Below are 18,280 nucleotides of genomic sequence, written 5' to 3'. Positions count from 1 at the left end.
GGTGTTGAATAACAAAGCTTTCTATTGTAAGAACTACTTGATTTCCTACTGGGCACCAGCAGCAAGAATTATTTACCAGCCTGGTTATGAGATGGAAGGACTTTTGGGTCCACTTTAGAATATCTGTCCTTTGAGTACAAAGAAAAGCTTGCTATTGTCAATGGCAAAATTAAAACAATTTAGCAATGAGTTTGATGTCCTTTATTCGAGGGAAAACAATCTAGGGATTGGGGGAGTCCAGGGCCTCACAATCAGTGGAGCTCTGTTCCTGAGGGGTTTGGGGCAAGAAGGAGTTGTATACAGCGGTAGAAGAGGTGACATGGGAACAGGGCGTGGCTGGCTAAGAGGTCAGAGATTTCCTTATGAGGCCAAGCAGGTCCTGTTTTCCAGGATCAGGTAAACTAGCTAAAACTGAATTGGTGGAGTCTGACTGGTGTATGTCAAGTTTCCTTGACAGCTGTCAAGGTTTCCGTTCAGTGCAGGTTGACTGAGAGTTAGATTTGTGATGTGGGCTGCACCACTGGGGCGGCCTCCATTTTGTGGGTCAGTATCCGAATTAACTTTATCAACAAAGGCCATGTATTTATCAAGGAGCAATAACTTGTAATTTGAAGCCAGGTCAACAGTGCCCCCAAAAGAATGTCAAATTTCAAGCAGTGAAATACGTGGATTAGTTTTCTCAAAGGAGTTTTTTCTCTCTTTGCTCACTTTTGTGGGAAATTTTTAGCCTGAAACTCGAGCTCTGAAATAATTGTACGGCAAAGAGCGGATGGGAGGAATGTGGCCACCTCTCCACACAGGTAAACTGAAGCCGTGTACAGTTTCAGGAACCACATTTCATTTTTCTGTATGCTTTAATTAGCTTCTCCATTCTGTCTCACCACAAATATATGCAAGCACACACAGGGCAAAACCTTCAAAAATTGCAATTTTCCGTTTTAATTTGAGAGTCGGCCTGGTGACATTGATGAAAGCCTTGATGGAGTAGGTCCAACTCCCATCTCTGCTTCTTCGTAATTCTGTGGCCTTGGACAAGTCCTTATGAGAACTTTTTCCTTCTGCTTAGAGTTGGGGTGAATGATTTTCCAGATTCTTCCAGTTCTGTGATTCTAATTTTAGTTTCACTTTTCCTCTGCTAGAGATAAAATGGGCAATTGCAGATGTTCTGGTTCTGTTTATGATTTTTTTTGGGGGGGGCATTTAAAGGAAAACCTCACAGATAGTCTTTTCCTTTGGAGAATGAAAATTTGCTTATGTTAAGCGTTAAGCGATATATTTAATTCCCCTTTAAAAGGAGTTCACTCTCAAATCTCTACGTTATAATTTTGGAGAACAGTTAATTACATTCAAAATGGAAAATTTGAATGTTTTAAAAGTAAAAGCATTTTTGTGGGACATAATTGAATTATGCCCAAGTTAAGGGAAAACTGTATTTACGTGAGGAAACCGCGGATGTGATAGAAATAGTATCACCGTGTGCTTTTAAAAAGATACTTACTATACAAGAATCTGACCCTGAGGAAATTGGGAACTGATTAAATAGTACCAACTACTCCACTATATGAAACCAGCTATTCAGACCAGTGAGAAGTCCGTTTCAATGCAGAAACCAGATGGTTTTCATTAGCCACAAACCTTCAAATTACATAAATCCACGGATGCAGCTAAGCTATGGATCTGTGCCCTCGCCTTGCCAAGCAGGACTTTTCAGCCAGTGAAACAGAGAGTCCCTTGTTCCTTTCCCCTTTAGCTGGGGCTCTGTGGGGGGGAATCCTGCCAAGCCTGCTCTATAAGGAATTTTGATCTCCTTGATGATAATAGAGAGAAACTTTTTGGGGAGAGGGAACACCCAGTTTGAAAGACAGCAGGAGAGCTTGTTAGGAAGTTCTAGAAGCCGGTTTTGCACTTGTAAACTGGATTGATTCTAGGTGGAGGGCTCCAGGTTCACCTCCAAAGATTGGCCCAGATTAGGTATATATTTTTCTATTTGTTTACTTTAACTTCTCCTTAAACCCTTTTAAAGCCGTTTGCTAGCAAACTTGCTTTGGAAAGTCCATTTTCACTTTTACTTTGTATGCTAAGACCCTGAAATATTTTTCTGGCAGCAAAGGATCGTTTCTAAAGGATTTGCAGCATGTTTAGGTGTCTGTAGCTCAGAGCGCTCTGTAAATAGCCTCTAGCTTTTGAGACAGTGTGTGGATGCTCCATTGTTTCAGCCAGTTGTTTTGTTCATTGTCACTGAACACTGTTTTCCCATGGGAAAACATCTCTGATCTTATGATGTCAGTGGAAAGTCATTCCATTTACAAGAATTATCTTCATCTTTAGTCTCGCAGAAATGCACAGACCATGAATGGCCAGCGATACCAGGCTTCCAATCTTTTAGGTGTTGTCTTGGATTTCTGCAAAGTAACCTTAAGTTACCTTAGATCATGTTAAGATGAAAACAAAATCAAAATGTAATAGTTATTTAAGTGGTTATATTTCCCATCTACTAAAGCTTTTGTGTTTTCTATTAAAAAGAGAAATATTTATAAAAAGTTAGGGCTAATGATCTTTAGGATGACTTGGGCAGAGTATGCATTTTCGCTGGCAGCAAATAACTTACTCTAGGACCCAAAGATTCCAGTTTTAAGAGGGTCCATGTTAGCAGGTCCTGAAAATAAGCCATTTCTTTGACGCTTCATTCAGAAGAAGGGATTTGAGTAAACCTGTTGGGCCCTTGGAAGGTTAAGTATTATCTCCTGTGTGGCCACCTTGGCTGGTAATGGTTTCCTTCTGGCTGAACGTCAGTGGGCTGCTGCTAGCAACCACGTTTTGTTTCTTAAATGGGTTATTTGATGCAGGTAAGGATCCTGTGGGTTGTTTGTCTTGTTTTAATTAACTGAGCCAGGATATGTTACTTAAAATGTGAAATTATTTACAGGTGGGCTTCAGTAAGACTAGAAAAGCTTCTTGTTCAGTTTGTGTCTCCCAGCCCTTTGCTCCAATCTTTGTGTACACACCTGGTGTTGGTTTGGGAAAGAATTTTACCGAGATGTGGTTTTGTGACCTAAGTATTTATTTGTGAAGGGCCTCAGATGTATACATACAGCCAATTTTACAATTTCTAGTATAATAATTTGCCCTAATTATTAAGGAGTCAAAGTTTGAACTATTATACAATCTCCACTCTAAGAAAATGGGGCCTGTTATTGACTGTGACTCTCTATACTTATTTTTTAGAGTTAATATTGGATCTCATCTGGTGGAAAATCCAAAAGGAACTGAAGCATGTACATTCTCATATTAACTCCCATTAAGAGATCATTAGGCAATTAAACATGTTTTCCAGTAATATGATAGACCATAATCATTCATTTAAAGAGATCTGAGGGCCGGCCCAGTGGTGCAGTGGTTAAGTTCACATGTTCCACTTTGGTAGCCTGGGGGGTCACTGGTTTGGATCCCCGGTGTGGACCTATGTACTGCTTGGCAAGTGGCAAGCATCCCACATATAAAGTGGAGGAAGATGGGCATGGATGTTACTTCAGGGCCAGTCTTCCTCAGCAAAAAGAGGAGGATGGGCAACAGCTATTAGCTCAGGGCTAATCTTCCTCAAAAAAATTAATTAATTAATTAAAGAGATGTGAGAAAGATCCACCACCATGTGGTAGTTGGATATACAAACATACAAACAGATGGCATCAAAATAACTGTAAAGTCAAGAAAAGGGAAGGATGACAAAGTGAAGAGTAGAAGAAATAAAAAGAAATTAAGAAGTCAAGATAGGAAAAAATGAAGAAGCATTTAGAGTAGGGTGACCTACCCTAGGTGATCCTAAATGGTAGATGATCCAAAAAAGGTAGGGTGATCAGTAGGGTGACCAGTTTCTCAGCTTGCCAGGGACTTTCCCAGTTTTAGCACTAAAGGGCTCACATCCTGGAAAGCCCTCAGTCCCAGGCCAACTGGGATGATTGGTCATCCTGCTGTCAGGGCAAAGACTTGGCCTGATTTACTGCTTTGTCCCCAAAATGACATCAGTGCCAAGTATGTGTTATGTACTCAAACTTTGGAATGAAGAAAGAAATGTTAGCTGCTGCCATTTATTATTGTTGTTGTTATCTTGGAGTTGCCTCTCTGCAGCTAAGGGTTGAAAGAGTGAGAACACCAAGACTTTTTAAAGTAGGTAAATGGGAATCAGTGGCCCCATTTTTAGGAATGTCCTATGCTGTGGAATAGAAGGATTGTGAGTTAGTAGTTAGAGAAGTAAGGAGAGCCAGGATAGTTCATTGCGACAGAAGACAGATGCCAAGGGAAAAGACTTGCAAAGAAGATTCTGCATGGCAAAGTTGAAGAGGGACACAGATAGTGAAGAAAAAGCATATGTAGTTTCTCAGGAGGTTATGTGGAACCTTTGAGAAAGCAGTTTGAATCAAGTGGTGGGAATGGAAACCAGATTACAGGGGGCTTAAGAAGCAGGGGAGAAGGTGGTTATCAGTGAGTGTTTATTAATTCACCAGCTGGGGCCAGTACTGGTTGGGTTTGCATACTCTGCTTCAGCTGCCTGGGGTTCGCAGGTTAGGATCCCAGGTGCAGACCTAGCATCGCTCATCAAGCCACACTGTGGCGGCACCCCACATAAAATAGAGGAAGACTGGCACAGATGTTAGCTCAGTGACAATCTTCCTCAAGTAAAAAGAGGGAGATTGGCAACATAGATGTTAGTTAAGGGCTCATCTTCCTTACCAAAAAAAAAAAAAAAAAAAATAGAATTCCCCCCACCCTCAAGATAAATAAATAAATCACTGGCTGATTTAATTGATTTAATTTGTTGCCAGAAATGGGAAGAGGATAGTTCCTCTAGAGCAGGGATAGGCAAACCATGGCTCACTGGCCAAATCTGGCTTACTGCCCGTTTTGTAAATAAAATTTTATTGTAAAACAGCCACATCCATTTTGCATGTTGTCTGAGGCTGCTTTTGCATTACAGCAGAGCTGAGTAGTCACAACAGAGACTGTTTGGCTCATAAAACCTCAAATATTCATTTGGTCCTTGACAGCAAAAATTTGCTGACCCCCTGCTCTAGAGGATAATACAATGGAGGGCAGTATTTTTTATGTATTTACTTTTCTCAGTTGAGGAGATCAAAGGCTGTTTGTGGCTGTATTATGGAGCTGGAGAAAAGGAGGAGCGTATTAGGTATCTGTTGCTGTGTAACAGTTTACCCCAAACTTAATGGTTTAAAACAGCAGACATTTATTATCTCAGATTCTGTTGGTCAAGAATTTGGGAATGTCTTCTGGGTGGTTTTGGCTCTAGGTCTCTGAGGACTTCCAAGGATGTTTCCAGGCTCCTTCACCATGCAGTTGACAGGAAACCTGGTTCCTCAGGATCCGGGCCTCTCCATAGGGCTGCTTTAGCATCCCCACAACATGGCAGCTGACCTCGCCCACAGTGAGTGATCCCAGAGAGCAAGGACAAAGCCGTGGTGCTATTTATGACTTTGCCTTTGAAGTCACCTATCTTTTTGGCTATATTACAAGCCCTGATACATTATGGGATGGTGCTGACAGTGACAAGAGTGTGAATCCCAGGAGGCTGGGATCCCTGGGGGCCTTCTTAGAGGCTCTCTACCACTGGGAGAGAAATTGGCATGTAAGTGTTCCTTAGGGGAGGATATGGAATAAAGGGTATTTGTATTGACAAGGAAATAGACACTGTAAGGAACAGAGGTACAGAGATCATAACTCTGTTCTGTTAGGGGTAAAGTGCCAGGATTTTGCTAAGACTGGAAATCTCTAGGACAAGAGTGAGTTTGAGCAGAATGAAGTACCATAGGGAATACAATGGTGATTCCATTACTGGGTTGTAAATTCCTTGAAGGCGTGGCCCATATTTTATAAATAAGTAAATTTATATATTTATGTAATAAATATATTTCATATCCTCCATCGCATCTAATATAGGGCCTTATCTGTGGGTATCAGATTATTATCTGACTTCCTTGCAGTGTTATTATCTTACTACTTATTTCAATAAAATTGACAAAATTTGTATTCTGATTTTTAGGATCCAGGCATTGAATTTCCTCTTGCTTGCTCAGGAGAGCTGTGAAACTTATGTTTATAGAGCACTCCCCTCAGGTTGCTTCTTTGCATCCATTGGAGAATGAGCCCCTCAGTCTCTGGCTTGGAAGTTGTAGGAGGTGGCAAGGGACCCAAACTGGGGAGTTGAGGGGTCCCAGCTGTTCCTGCTGACCATCTGATGCTGTGGCCTCAACTGCTGTTTGTTACATCTGGCAGTGTAGACGTAGAATTTTGTTAATTAAATATACCTTACAAAGTCAAACTAGAAATGTAGGAAATGTTACTCGAGACAGGGTTTTAGAGATTTTGCCAGGAGCTTTTGCACCCAGTTCTGTGATAGGTCTCAGCTGGCTTCAGTGCAAAATTTTTTGTTTTTTGGTGAGGAACATTGCCGCTGAGCTAACATCTGTGCCAATCTTCCTCTATTTTGTATGTGGGATGCCACCACAGCATGGCTTGATGAGTGGTGTGTAGGTTGTGCCTATGATCTGAACCAGTGAACTCTGGGCTGCTCATTCGGAGTGCATGAACTAAACTACTATGCCACTGGGCCAGCCTCAAGATTTTTTTTTAGTTTTTAAAGGACATAAATCCACTGTTGTGGTTGGACAAAATATATATGAATATGACTAGAATGGACAGATGTTTGATCTATTTTTTATGTTTCCGTGGGAAGAAGTGTCAGGAAGCTATTTCTTTAACTCAACTGTCTCAGTGCAATTTTAGGGTTTGTTGTTTTTTCGGCTGTGAACACTTTTTAGAAATGATAGAAGTTATTATAGAATCACCCAGTTCTCGACTGCATGAATAGCTTCTGTTGGAAATGAACCTTTGGCATCGATATCACAGATTTCCTCAGCAGCTGGGATTTAACAAGGGAGGAATTATTTTGCTTAATGTGTCTTTTGATTCCTTGGTTTCCAATCACAGTTTTACTCCTCTGGATTTATTTTTCATCTCTTGATGATTTTTTGTTTTCCTTTTTTGAGATAAAAGAACCTGTTTCAGTGAGGTAGTGTACGTATTTCAGAACTTCCATTTTCCCTTTTAAAAATATTGATGTGAAGGTAATACCTGTGCACAGAAGGGTTTGGAAATACAGAAGGGCACCCTTGTCAAAGTTATTTTCATGGAATGGTGTATTGCCTGCGGTGGGAATAGCTAAGACCTATGGAGAGCTTCTTACATGGCACGGACTCTGCTCGGCTCTGAGTGAGTCCTTGTTGCCTCCTGGCAGTGTGGTTGGGGAGATGGGACACCAGCACCCTTACCGTACTCTTCAGAGCTGAGAGATACTGGAGAATGTTCTGGCAAAAATTGGTGGAACAGACAACATATTTCAGTCACATTTGTGCCTGGTAAATTCTTCAGTAATTTTTCTGTTCAAAAAATCGTAATGCAATCACTTGCTAACTAATGCACACTAGCATCGTGCCCTCAGCCCTGGGAGGTGACACACAACATCACTCCCAGACCTGGTCATCATGCAGGCACTTGGCGTTGTCCTTTGTGTGAGTCAGATGGAGTTATTATGAGAATGTGGTTTCCTCCAGAGCGATTATATTTATTTTAGAAAAGCATCTTATTTTATTGTCAGAACCTTTCAGCAGGCACTACAAAATCTGCCATGGGGAAATGCATAAGCTTTGCAATGAATAAGTTCTTCTCAATATTACTAATTTCTTCGTTTCAATGTAAAAAAACATACAATGTTATGGGTGGTTGGAGACGTATGTGGCATACATAATATTTAACTCAAAGGAATGCTGAAGGCAGGGCTAATTCATAATTGAGAATTAGCAGGAATACAACTATTTTGGGTTTTGCTCTGTGCCATGTTCCTCTTTACAGCCTTTCCCCCAGTCTCTCCCTCAGCGCTATGGATTTCTATAACTAACCGAAACTTCTTTTTTTAGGTGCCCACGGACGGCAATGCTGGCCTGCTCGCAGAACCCCAGATCGCCATGTTCTGTGGCAAACTGAACATGCACATGAATGTGCAGAATGGGAAGTGGGAGTCAGATCCATCAGGGACCAAGACCTGCATTGGCACCAAGGAGGGCATCCTGCAGTACTGCCAAGAAGTAAGTCCCCTCTGGTGGCCGGTGGTTCCTGTTGGATCACACGCATTTATTTATTTTTTTTAATTTAACTGCTTATTCATTTCCATTTTATCTCTTGCAGTGAAAATCTTGGTCCCTAATGCTTCACCATACCATTAATATATTTGCTTGCTTTACCCTACAATATGTTTTTTAAAATTATGATGTCTTGTTCCAACCGTCAATAAACCAACTGGGCTAAGTTGAAGGAATCTTGGCGCTTCTTTTTATCTTTAGATTATATCTCACCATGGCTGTATGGTCAAGGTATTGTGTTTGAAAGTGACTACAATTAATTTTTTCTATTTATGTTACCAGTTTGATATAGATTAGTTCATTTATTTGTATTCAATTTTACCTTTTCTCTCCTTATTAATTTTAGTTTTTGAAAATGTAAAACATTTAAATTGTTAAAACATTGAAACTTTGTAAAAAGTTGCACTCAGAAATCTCACTTGTCACCCGTCTTCTCTTGATAAACATTTCCATTGTTCTTTATTTATCCTTCTTGCAAAAGAGAAGGTATTTGTCCATGGGTATCCATGGGAGATTGGTTCCAGGACCCCCATGCTCAAGTCCTTTATATAAAATGGTCTAATGTTAGCATATAACCTATACACCTCCTCTTTTATACTTTAAATCATCTCTAGATTACTTATAATACCTAATACAATGTAAATGCTATGTAAATAGTTGTTATACTGTATCGTTAGGGAATAATGGCAAGAAAAAGTAGTCTGCACATGTTCATTACAGACACAACCATCTAGACCTTTCCATCCAGAGTTGGTTGACTCTGTACATGCAGAACTCATGGATGCAGAGGGCCACCTGTTATTTTTTCTTTTTTTTTTTCTGAGAAAGATTAGCCCTGAGCTAACATCTGTTGCCAGTCTTCCTCATTTTTTACTTGAGGAAGATTAGCCCTGAGCTAATGTCCATGCCGGTCTTTCTCTGCTGTATATGTGAGTTGCCGCCACAGCATGGCTGAGGAATGGTGTAGGTCCATGCTTGGAATCTGAATGGGTGAACCTGGGCCGCCAAATTGGAGTGTGCTGAACTTAGCCCGTAGGCCACCAGGGCTGGCCTGCTTTTCTTCTTTTTCTTATAAAAAGTGTGTAGCTTACAGTAAGCACTGTTCTGCACTTTGCTTTTTTAAATTTTATATCCTGGAAATCATGCCCTCACCATTTATAAAGATTGTCATCCTTTGTGCATTTTTTCCTTGTTTCTTTTATTTTTTTTATATTTTCATAAAAATGTTATTTCATAGATTATTTCTTCCGTATTAATTCAGTTTAAAATAACTGGGTCCAAGACATTTTATCCACACTTCTAGGCAGTGATCTATTCCAGGATATGTAGCTGTTTGTGTTTTAAAAACATTTAAAGCAATTAGTCTTAATGCCTGTTGGTAAAGTGAAAATTCCTCACTCTATATAAAAGACAGATAACCTGGCATCATTTTCTTTGTTGTAATCTTTTATGTACTAGAAAATTTCCTTTAACCTTTTTGAATCCAAAATTCGCATTTAATGAATTATATATTATATAAAACATATACATACACACATATGTATGATTTTTTTTGGGTAGCACTCTAAGAAAGGACAATCTCTAAATATCGGCTTTTGTGTTTTGAGGAGCAAAAAGGCAACCACATTATCATGATATATTTTTATCTCGCAGGAGTATGAACCACGTTGTGAAAAAATTCTTCATATTTAAGTAGAATTCACTAGTATTTGTGATATTTCTCTTTAAAAACACTTATTAAATAGGATTGATAATAAACTTACTTTTGCCCAGCTATGACATTTCTAAAAGATGCATTTTGGAAATAACATTCACATCGTACTAAACAGCTCTTCTAGTACAATTCTGCAGATATGTTATGAGTTCAGTAAAATTCAACTCTGCCTACTTATAGGTTTTTGATACCTGGATTTCACTTTTCTGGATACGCATGCGGATTACGCATTCTGAATATTAAACAAAATATTTTTTGGAAAAGGCCAGAACTCCTAGTTCATTAATGATATTGACCGTGTCCTCCTTCCCTGTCAAGCGGCTATTGTGATATGTGTATCATAGTTTGCATCTTTTTCCTCCCTTAGTTTCATTTATGAATAAGCAGATGTTTTTGCATTTGTATGATGACCTTATCAAAATTCCTTTTCTCGACCCTGAGAACAACCCTTATTCCCACTCCACTTAGAGATCCCACTAATTTCTGAGTGGCTTCACCTCCTGTTTTAGTCTGTTTTTGTCCTGGAGCTGAGCCACAGAGTGGTTCTTCCAGGTCCCAGACTTTGCCAGATTGTTGGTGGCCATGAGGTGGGAGGGGATGAGAGTAAACCCCTAGCAATTCTGGTATTATTTGTCTGTCTCAGCTCGCCACCCACAGAAGTCTTATAGATAATGCATACAGGCCAGAGTCTTACATGGGTTAGAAAAACATTGGACTGGAGAAGTCAGAAAAGCCCAGACCATCGGGCCTTGTGAGCCCTTTTAATAAATTTGGTCATTATTCTATAACAACAGGAAGTCATTGAAAGTGTTTTTTTTTTTTTTAAAGAAAGACAATGACTGTAGATTTGCATTTCATAAAGTCCCCCTCTTGCTTTGTCACTTTGACCTCATATCTACCTTCTGGGTTCCCTGGGGACCTACTCTGCTGGAGCCTCTACTCCTGTCTGTCCGGCACACTAGCCATATATGGGTATTGAGCACTTGCAGTGTGGCTAGTCCAAATTAATGTGTGCTGTAAGATAAGTACCATATTTCAAAGATTTACATGAAAAAAGAATGTAAAATATCACGTTAATAATTTTTATATTGATTTCATATTGAAATAATATTTTGTATATACTGTTTTAAACATCATGTATATGTTACTAATGTGAGTATGTATGTCATTAAAATGAATTTCACCTATTTCTTTTTACTTTTTAATGTGGCTACTATGGAATTTAAAATTACATAGGTATTATATTTCCATTGAACAGTGTTGCTCTCCCCCTCTGCTCCATGCCACTCGTGACTCTGGCCTATAAGGGTGTTAGATCCCATGATGTGGCAAGTGGGAGAAGGAAGCAGAAGTGAGGAGGGCCCCCAGACCTTCCACCGGAATTTTACTGGTAGTTGGGAGTCAGGGAAGAAGTCTTGTTTGGGACTCTTTTAGTACATCTTTTGTTAAAAATATTTTAGTGCTCACAGCACAACCGGAAGGACCTGCAACTAGAATATACAACTATGTACTGGGGGGCTTTGGGGAGAAGAAGAAGAAAAAGTTTAGTGCAAGGTGATTACATGAACACCTTCCTAGAGCCCAGTGGTTCTCTATTCCTTCCTCAAACATATATCTTGGGTGCTAAGGATGCAGTGATGAGGAGAAGACAGGACCTATTGTTAAAGGTCAATCTAAGGGGAGAGAAAGGTGTCAGGGCAAGGGAAAATCCCCTTTCTTCCCTTCTTGTGTTCTTATGGCTGGACTAATAATAACATTGACGCAAGACCAGATTAACAAGAGAAAACCCCAGTTTAATGCGTACTTCTTGGAGATCTTCAAGAAATGATGCTCAGAGAGTGAACAAAGCAGTCAGTATATTTATCTTTTGCACAAAGAAACAATATATTCGTGAGGAATGGCAGGACAAGGAAACTTAGATTTGAGGTATATAAATAGGAATTTAAGCAGAGTTTAGACTTGAGGTGGTAAATTAGCAAGGTTTGTTGCTGTGGCTTCTCGGCCCTGAATTCCTAGCTCTGGTGGTTGGAATGCAGGAGAGCACCTTTCACGTGGGAGATTTATTTCCTGCTTTCAGGAGGAACAGAGACAGGAGGCTCAGAATGCCCTTTCTGCTTCTCAAGTAACTTTACTTCAAAATAATCAGTATGCTATTGTGGGATATTTTGGGGTGGCCTACCCTAGGCCCCAACAAAGGCTTATAAAATAACTTTAGCAATGTAAAAACTGATGCTGGTGATGATGGTGCATGGCGATGATGCTGCTGCTGCTGCTGCTGCTGCTGCTGCTTCTGCTGCTGCTAATGCCAGCTTACTTTTATTGAACATTAACAAAGTGCCAACTACCTTGACAAAACATTCTTCTGATTTGGCAAATAAAAGGTCATTGTTCATCTTTGGGATAGCAGTTTCAATGGAATAGGAGTCAAATTGCAGTAGGTTACAGGAAGAAGAACATGAAAGGATGGTGAAGACATCTGTGGACTTTTTGAGCAAAGACCTAGAGGCAGAGAGCTTGAGGGCAATTCAAGGAAAAGAGAAAGGCTTTGTTTTTTGTTGTGTCTTTGTTTTTTAAGGGGAAGGAACTCAAGCTAAAGGAAGCTCAAGCTAAACTGTGGGAAGGGTAGGTGTCCGTCATTGGAAAACTAGGCTCTGGTATCTGTCAGAACTAGGGAGAAATGTGATCCAAGGCATAAGTGAAGGAGAGGAAAAGATGGGAAATAGTAAGTAGTAGGGGTTGGTTAATTAGGCAGTTTCTCTTGCCAGGTGACAGAAACCCACTAAACAACTTACACATGGAGAATATTTTCTCCCACAAGTAGGAAGGATCTTGGGGTGCGAGTAACTTACAGCATTTTAATAAAGGCATCCAGAACTGGATCCTCAGATATTGGAACTGAGACTCAGTGCTTCCTGGAATTTCTCTGCTGTGGTCTTAGCCATTCGCCTATCTGTTCACCTCATTTTCTTCTGCTAAGATGGGCTTCCTCTAGGAGGCCAGGGAAGATGGCAGCCAGAAGCTATGGCAGTATGTCATCCCAGCTTCATCCTGCCAGTGTGCATTATAATTTCAAGGAGGCATTCTGGCTGGCTGTGCTTTTGATCACATATCTACCTTTGGACCGTCACCATATCCACAAGGACTCTGTACTGGGGCTGGCTGGCCTTGACCATGAGGGTGTATGGCCTGTTTGACAGCTAACCAGAGCCGTGTGGTCTGGGGAGAGGGACCCTAGCAACATAAAAAGTGATGCTGGTGATGATGAAGAGTGGCATGGGGTGACATAGGATAGTGTCCACAGCTCAACACAATGGACTTAGAAACACTCAGTGGATTGGAAATTTTTATAGTTCGGAGAGTGGGTAGCTGAGGGAATTTATAGAGCTTCGTGACTCTACCCAGCTTTTGGAAAGGTATGGGGAGCAGAGTGATGTTCACGCAGAACTTATGTGTTTGACATTTTCTATTGAATGGTGCATCTTGAACTATCTAGAACATTCCTTATTGATATTTTAGGGTCTTCTTGCCATTTCTCACTTTGTAGGTATTCTGGTATTTTTCTTTTATAATTATAAATAATGAGTACTTTTTATTTGTAGAACTGAGTTTTATGTGTGTGTTGTTGGAAAATGTCTATTTTCCTTTATTTTTTTTTAACTCCATGTTTTTAATTTAGACAGTATTGATTAATTTCCTGCTAGGAAAGCCAAGGAAAATAATATTCACAATTTTTCCACCTCCCCTTCTCACAGATTTTATAAGTTATATAAATATATCTTCAACATTGTTATATTACGGTCTATTCTGTTGCCAGAATTCTCATAGTTGTAGGTTCTGTCTTTAACTGGATTCATCGTTTACAGCCAATCCTTTCACTAAAGCATCTCTATTCCTATAAGTATCATTTATTTAGATTCTGCCTTTTTTTTTTTTTGGATGGCTCTCATCTTAGTTATTTCCACAAGTTTTCTTCTTATTGAACGATGGCTTCAGTGTAGCATTCCAGGTTGACAAGCATATTTTTTCAGTGCCATGAAGATATTTATCCGCTATATTCTGTGATCTGTCATTGTGCTAAGTCCTTTTTAAAAAATAGATATAGAAATTATTACTGTTAGTTACCATGTACAGTGCTTCTCATTTACCGATTATTTTTCTCCCAATAGTGATGAATAATTTTTTTCTTTATGTGCTCACTCACTGCGTCTTGTAACCAAAACACAGATGTTTTAGAGACGGCTGGCTGAGTCAGAGAGGCAGCTGTTAGCAGCCTGTGGTCCTGGGACAGAAGAAGGAAGCCGGCTAAACTCATGACTGTGACCTCATTTTGACCTTTTGCTAACCAGTGTAACACACTTGTTAAATTTGTTTTTCCAAAAGATTGCCTCGTATTATAGCTGCACATTGTATCTGTTGGTGCTTAACTTAATATGTGTCAAATGTTATTATTTTGATGGTAATTTATCTGGTCCCTCTCTTTGGTAATGTCATGTTCCTCTCAATTTGTATTCCTTGTTATTGGTTGTTTTGTTGTTATTATTATGAATATTGTCATTCTTTTGCCGTGTGATTTCTTCTGTCCTATCCTTGGTCAAGGGCAAGGTTAGAGAGAAAAAGTAAAAATTGAGTCTTTTATCTTTGTTCCTGGTTTAAGCCCTTATAAAGTTTGATTTGAAAGATAGGTTGAAACTTATGGTTTAACTTGAGTATTTGTATAATCTGCATTTTATCCCAAATCATCCAAATTCTTGGTGCCCATAAATTCCCTTCTCTTCCACAATCATATTAGTTATGCTTCTGCCTAGTCATCATTCAAATACTTGTCTTTCTTTGCATTTTTCTTTTTTTTATTAACACAGCACCATTTGAGGATTTCCTTTCATTCTTCATCAAATATGTTTTGAGGACTGCTGTGGACTGAATGCTTGTGTCCTCCCCAAATTCCTGTGTTGAAGCCCTAAACCCCAACGTGATGGTATTTGGAGGTGGGGCCTTTGAGAGGTAATTAAGGTTAGATGAGGACATGAGGGTGGGGCCCTCGTGATGGGATTAGTGCCCTTATGAGAAGAGACACCAGAGAGCTTACAGAGAGTTCATTCTTTCAAAGAGGCCATGTGAGGACACAGGGAGAAGGTGGTCATCTGCAAGCCAGGAAGAGAGCTCTCACCAGAACCTGATCATGCTGACATCCTGATCTTGGACTTACAGCCTCCAGGATTGTGAGAAGACAAACTTCTGTTGTTTAAGCCTCCCAGTCTATGGTAATTTGTTATTGCAGTCTGAGCTAAGACTAAGTCTTGCTAGAGTAGGATTTACTGTGGCTCCTGCGGGCAGAAGGATTACAGGCCCAAGGTGTCACTAAGAATTCTCGTTTCTCAGGATCACGCCTTACAACACATTTTATCCAGCGCTTAGCTCTGACCCAGAGTACGCTAGTAGTCATTTTAGTAACTGCTTGTGGATGGCTTGTTGGCATGGGGATTGGAGCAGTATAGGCAGGGTTTCTGCATTCTTCTCGACACTGAGAGAGCATACCCTCGAATGGAGCTTGTGGTTTTCTTTTGCAGAGACTGTTTCTTCTCACTGATAGAATTCTAGAGAGATTTTTAGGCAAGAGTTGGGGTAATGTTGGCCCATAGTCCAGATTTGGCCTCAGTTTATTTTTACCTAGTTAAGATGTGAATGCCATGATACACACTGAGCAGTAGAGGGACAAACATATAGCACGACTTTAGATATACTAAATGATCACTAAGTACACTTCCTGAAAACGTTAAGCAAATCAAATCCCTACATTGTTCTTTCCGTGACCCTGTGTAATATGTTCCATTGTTGCTGTCGATGCGTTATGCCTTCCGGTAGTTACCCTCCCTCGGAATCTTGGTTGGACCTGAGGCTTGCTTTAACCAGTAGAGTAGAATGGAAGTGACACTGGTCTAGTTCTGCTTCTAAGCCTCAAGAAGGCTTTTTGTGCTCTGGGAAGGCAGCTGCTGTGTCGGAAGTCAGACCAACCTGAGGCTCCCAGGCTCTGAGAAAACCCAAGCAGTCCTGTGGAGAAGCCCAAGTGGAAGAGAATGGAGGCTGTCACTCAATAGCCGTACCTGAGCTTCCGGCCAGCTGCCAGCACCAGCTGCCAGCCCTGTATGCACAGCCAGGTTGGAGCCTTCCTTGCAGTACTCTGGTTGACACCACCATGTGAAGAATTGCCCAGTCGACTCACGGAATTGTGAGAAATTCTAAATCATTATGTGGTAGCTAGCCTCCAAGCCAGCCCTGGTGGTCTAGTTGTTAAGATTCAGCATTCTCACCGCTATGGCCTGGGTTCACATCCCAGTCAGGGAACTACACCACCCACCTGTCGGTTGTCATACTGTGGCAGCTGCATGTTACAGTGATACCGTAAGCTATGCCACCAGTATTTACCAACAGGGTCACCCATGGTGGACAGGTTTCAGCGGAGCTTCTAAACTAAGACACACTAGGAAGAAGGACCTGGCCACACAATTCCGAAAAATTCGCTGTGAAAACCCAAGAATAGCAGCGGAGCATCGTCTGATATAGTGCCAGAAGGTGAGAGGATGGCGCACAAAGACCTGGCAGGGCTCTGCTCTGCATAAAAGACATGTGGTTTCTACCTTACATACTTTTGCTATGGTGGAAGCCAGCTGCCATGTCCTGAGGACACTCAAGGAGCCCTGTGGGGATATGCATGTGGTGAGGAACTGAATGCTCTGCCAGCAGCCACTGGCAGTTCATTCACACCACTTGAAAGTAGATCCTGTGGCCTAGTCAAGCGTTTGTGTGATCACCCCTAACATCTTGACTGCCCCTTTGTAAGAGTCAGGATCACTCAGCTAAGCCGCTTCAGACTCGTGACCTGCAGAAACTTTGTGAAATAATAAATGTTTATTGTTTGAAGCTACTAAGATTGGGGATAGTTTGTATATAATAATAGATAACCACAACAGACACATCCTCAATTATTATTTTCCTCTTTTGTCCTTTGATAGAAAACAGTTCCTTTCCTTCATTCTATACCACATTCAGAAAGTGCTGCCATCACAGAAACAACCTGAAAACAACTATACAAATTATGCATTATTTAACAGCCTAAAGTGGCCACTCGCTTTAATGAACTCTTACATCACCCAAACATTGGCCTAAGGAATGTAGGAGTCTTGTAAATAGAACGAAAGTAAGATAATATTGCCCTTGAAATGTATTAAAGCCTAGGAAGAAAAGTGAGAATTTTCAGATTTTGTTATCTTCTTTTTTTTGAGTGAAATGAGATTTAAAAAAATACTCTTCTATTTAAACCAAAGGATTTGGGGTCAGAGAAGGAAAAATTGGAAGTGCATTTCAATTCTTTGTCTAAAGAATCTTGTTCCTTCCCAAATATAATTCAGGCCAATTTAGGAAATAGTTATTGAGCATGGTTCAGGATAGGATTTTGTGTCACATGTTGCTGAGTGGCAAGACACCATTCTTGCTTCATAAGGAGCTTATAAATATACAATTAGATAAATTGAGAAGAGAATTTAAAAAATTGAAAAGGTGGCATGAGGCTGTAAAGTAGAGGGTCTTGACCGTGAATCTAGGGGTTTTGGGTCTAATTCTGGAGGATAAGTAAGAGCTATGGGATTGGTTTTTAGCATGTGTGTTTTCTGGTCATGACCCTTTTAGAAAAATGAGTCTGTATCCAAGGATAGGGTGGAGCGGGGAGAGAAATGAATTCAAATCTCAGAATGCTAGTGTGAAAAGGGATGTGAAAGATCATCCTGCTCATCCGCATTGTATAGAGGAGGGCGTACGTGATACCCCAAGATGCTGTGATAAGGGAGCCCTTGGGGTTAACAGCAATGAAGGGGGAGTATGGGTTTCCCTATGAAACAGACCTCTGTTCAAATCCAGCCTTTGCTCTTTGAGATCTGAGAAATCCAGAAAGGCTGCCCAACCAGTCTTACACCATGTCCACCTTTTATGCTAGGAACACACAGGTGTGAGCTGTAAAAGTTAAATATTGCCAATTAAATGAGAAATTAAGTCCCAGCACCGTTCTTCCTCCTCTTTGGAGGAGAGAACTGAAAACACAGGCTCCGCCTCCCTCTGCATCCCTAACATGCAGAGCGCCTCGGGTGAGGTAGGGGCTTAGAGCAGGCGTTGATGGCTCCACTAACTCTCACTGAGGAGCAGGTCTCTGGAGGGAGTTTTGAACAGGTTAAGCCTCAGACGCTGGCAGAGATTTCCAGCTGAGAAAGTTAGACTGGGGAATGTGGCTTTGCGTCTCATCTCTTCTCTTCGGTTATGGGTATATTCTCTTTTTCCAAAGTGTTTTTCCCACAGCTGGCAATACGTGTTC

The 18,280-nt window shown here is 40.6% G+C and overlaps 1 protein-coding gene across 6 annotated transcripts in view; it reads left to right on the top strand.

The window, feature by feature from the left end:
- Window positions 1–18,280, top strand: part of APP (amyloid beta precursor protein) — a 253,985-nt gene that overhangs the window by 51,168 nt on the left and 184,537 nt on the right. For all 6 annotated transcript variants that reach the window (XM_046648237.1, XM_046648236.1, XM_046648232.1 and 3 more), the window contains exon 2: window positions 7,986–8,153. In XM_046648237.1, coding sequence (XP_046504193.1) covers window positions 7,986–8,153 — 168 coding nt within the window. The remainder of the gene's footprint in view (window positions 1–7,985; window positions 8,154–18,280) is intronic.

Source organism: Equus quagga, chromosome 21, assembly GCF_021613505.1.
Source record: "Equus quagga isolate Etosha38 chromosome 21, UCLA_HA_Equagga_1.0, whole genome shotgun sequence".
NCBI lineage: Eukaryota > Metazoa > Chordata > Mammalia > Perissodactyla > Equidae > Equus > Equus quagga.
This window is presented reverse-complemented; position numbering and strand designations above follow the sequence as displayed.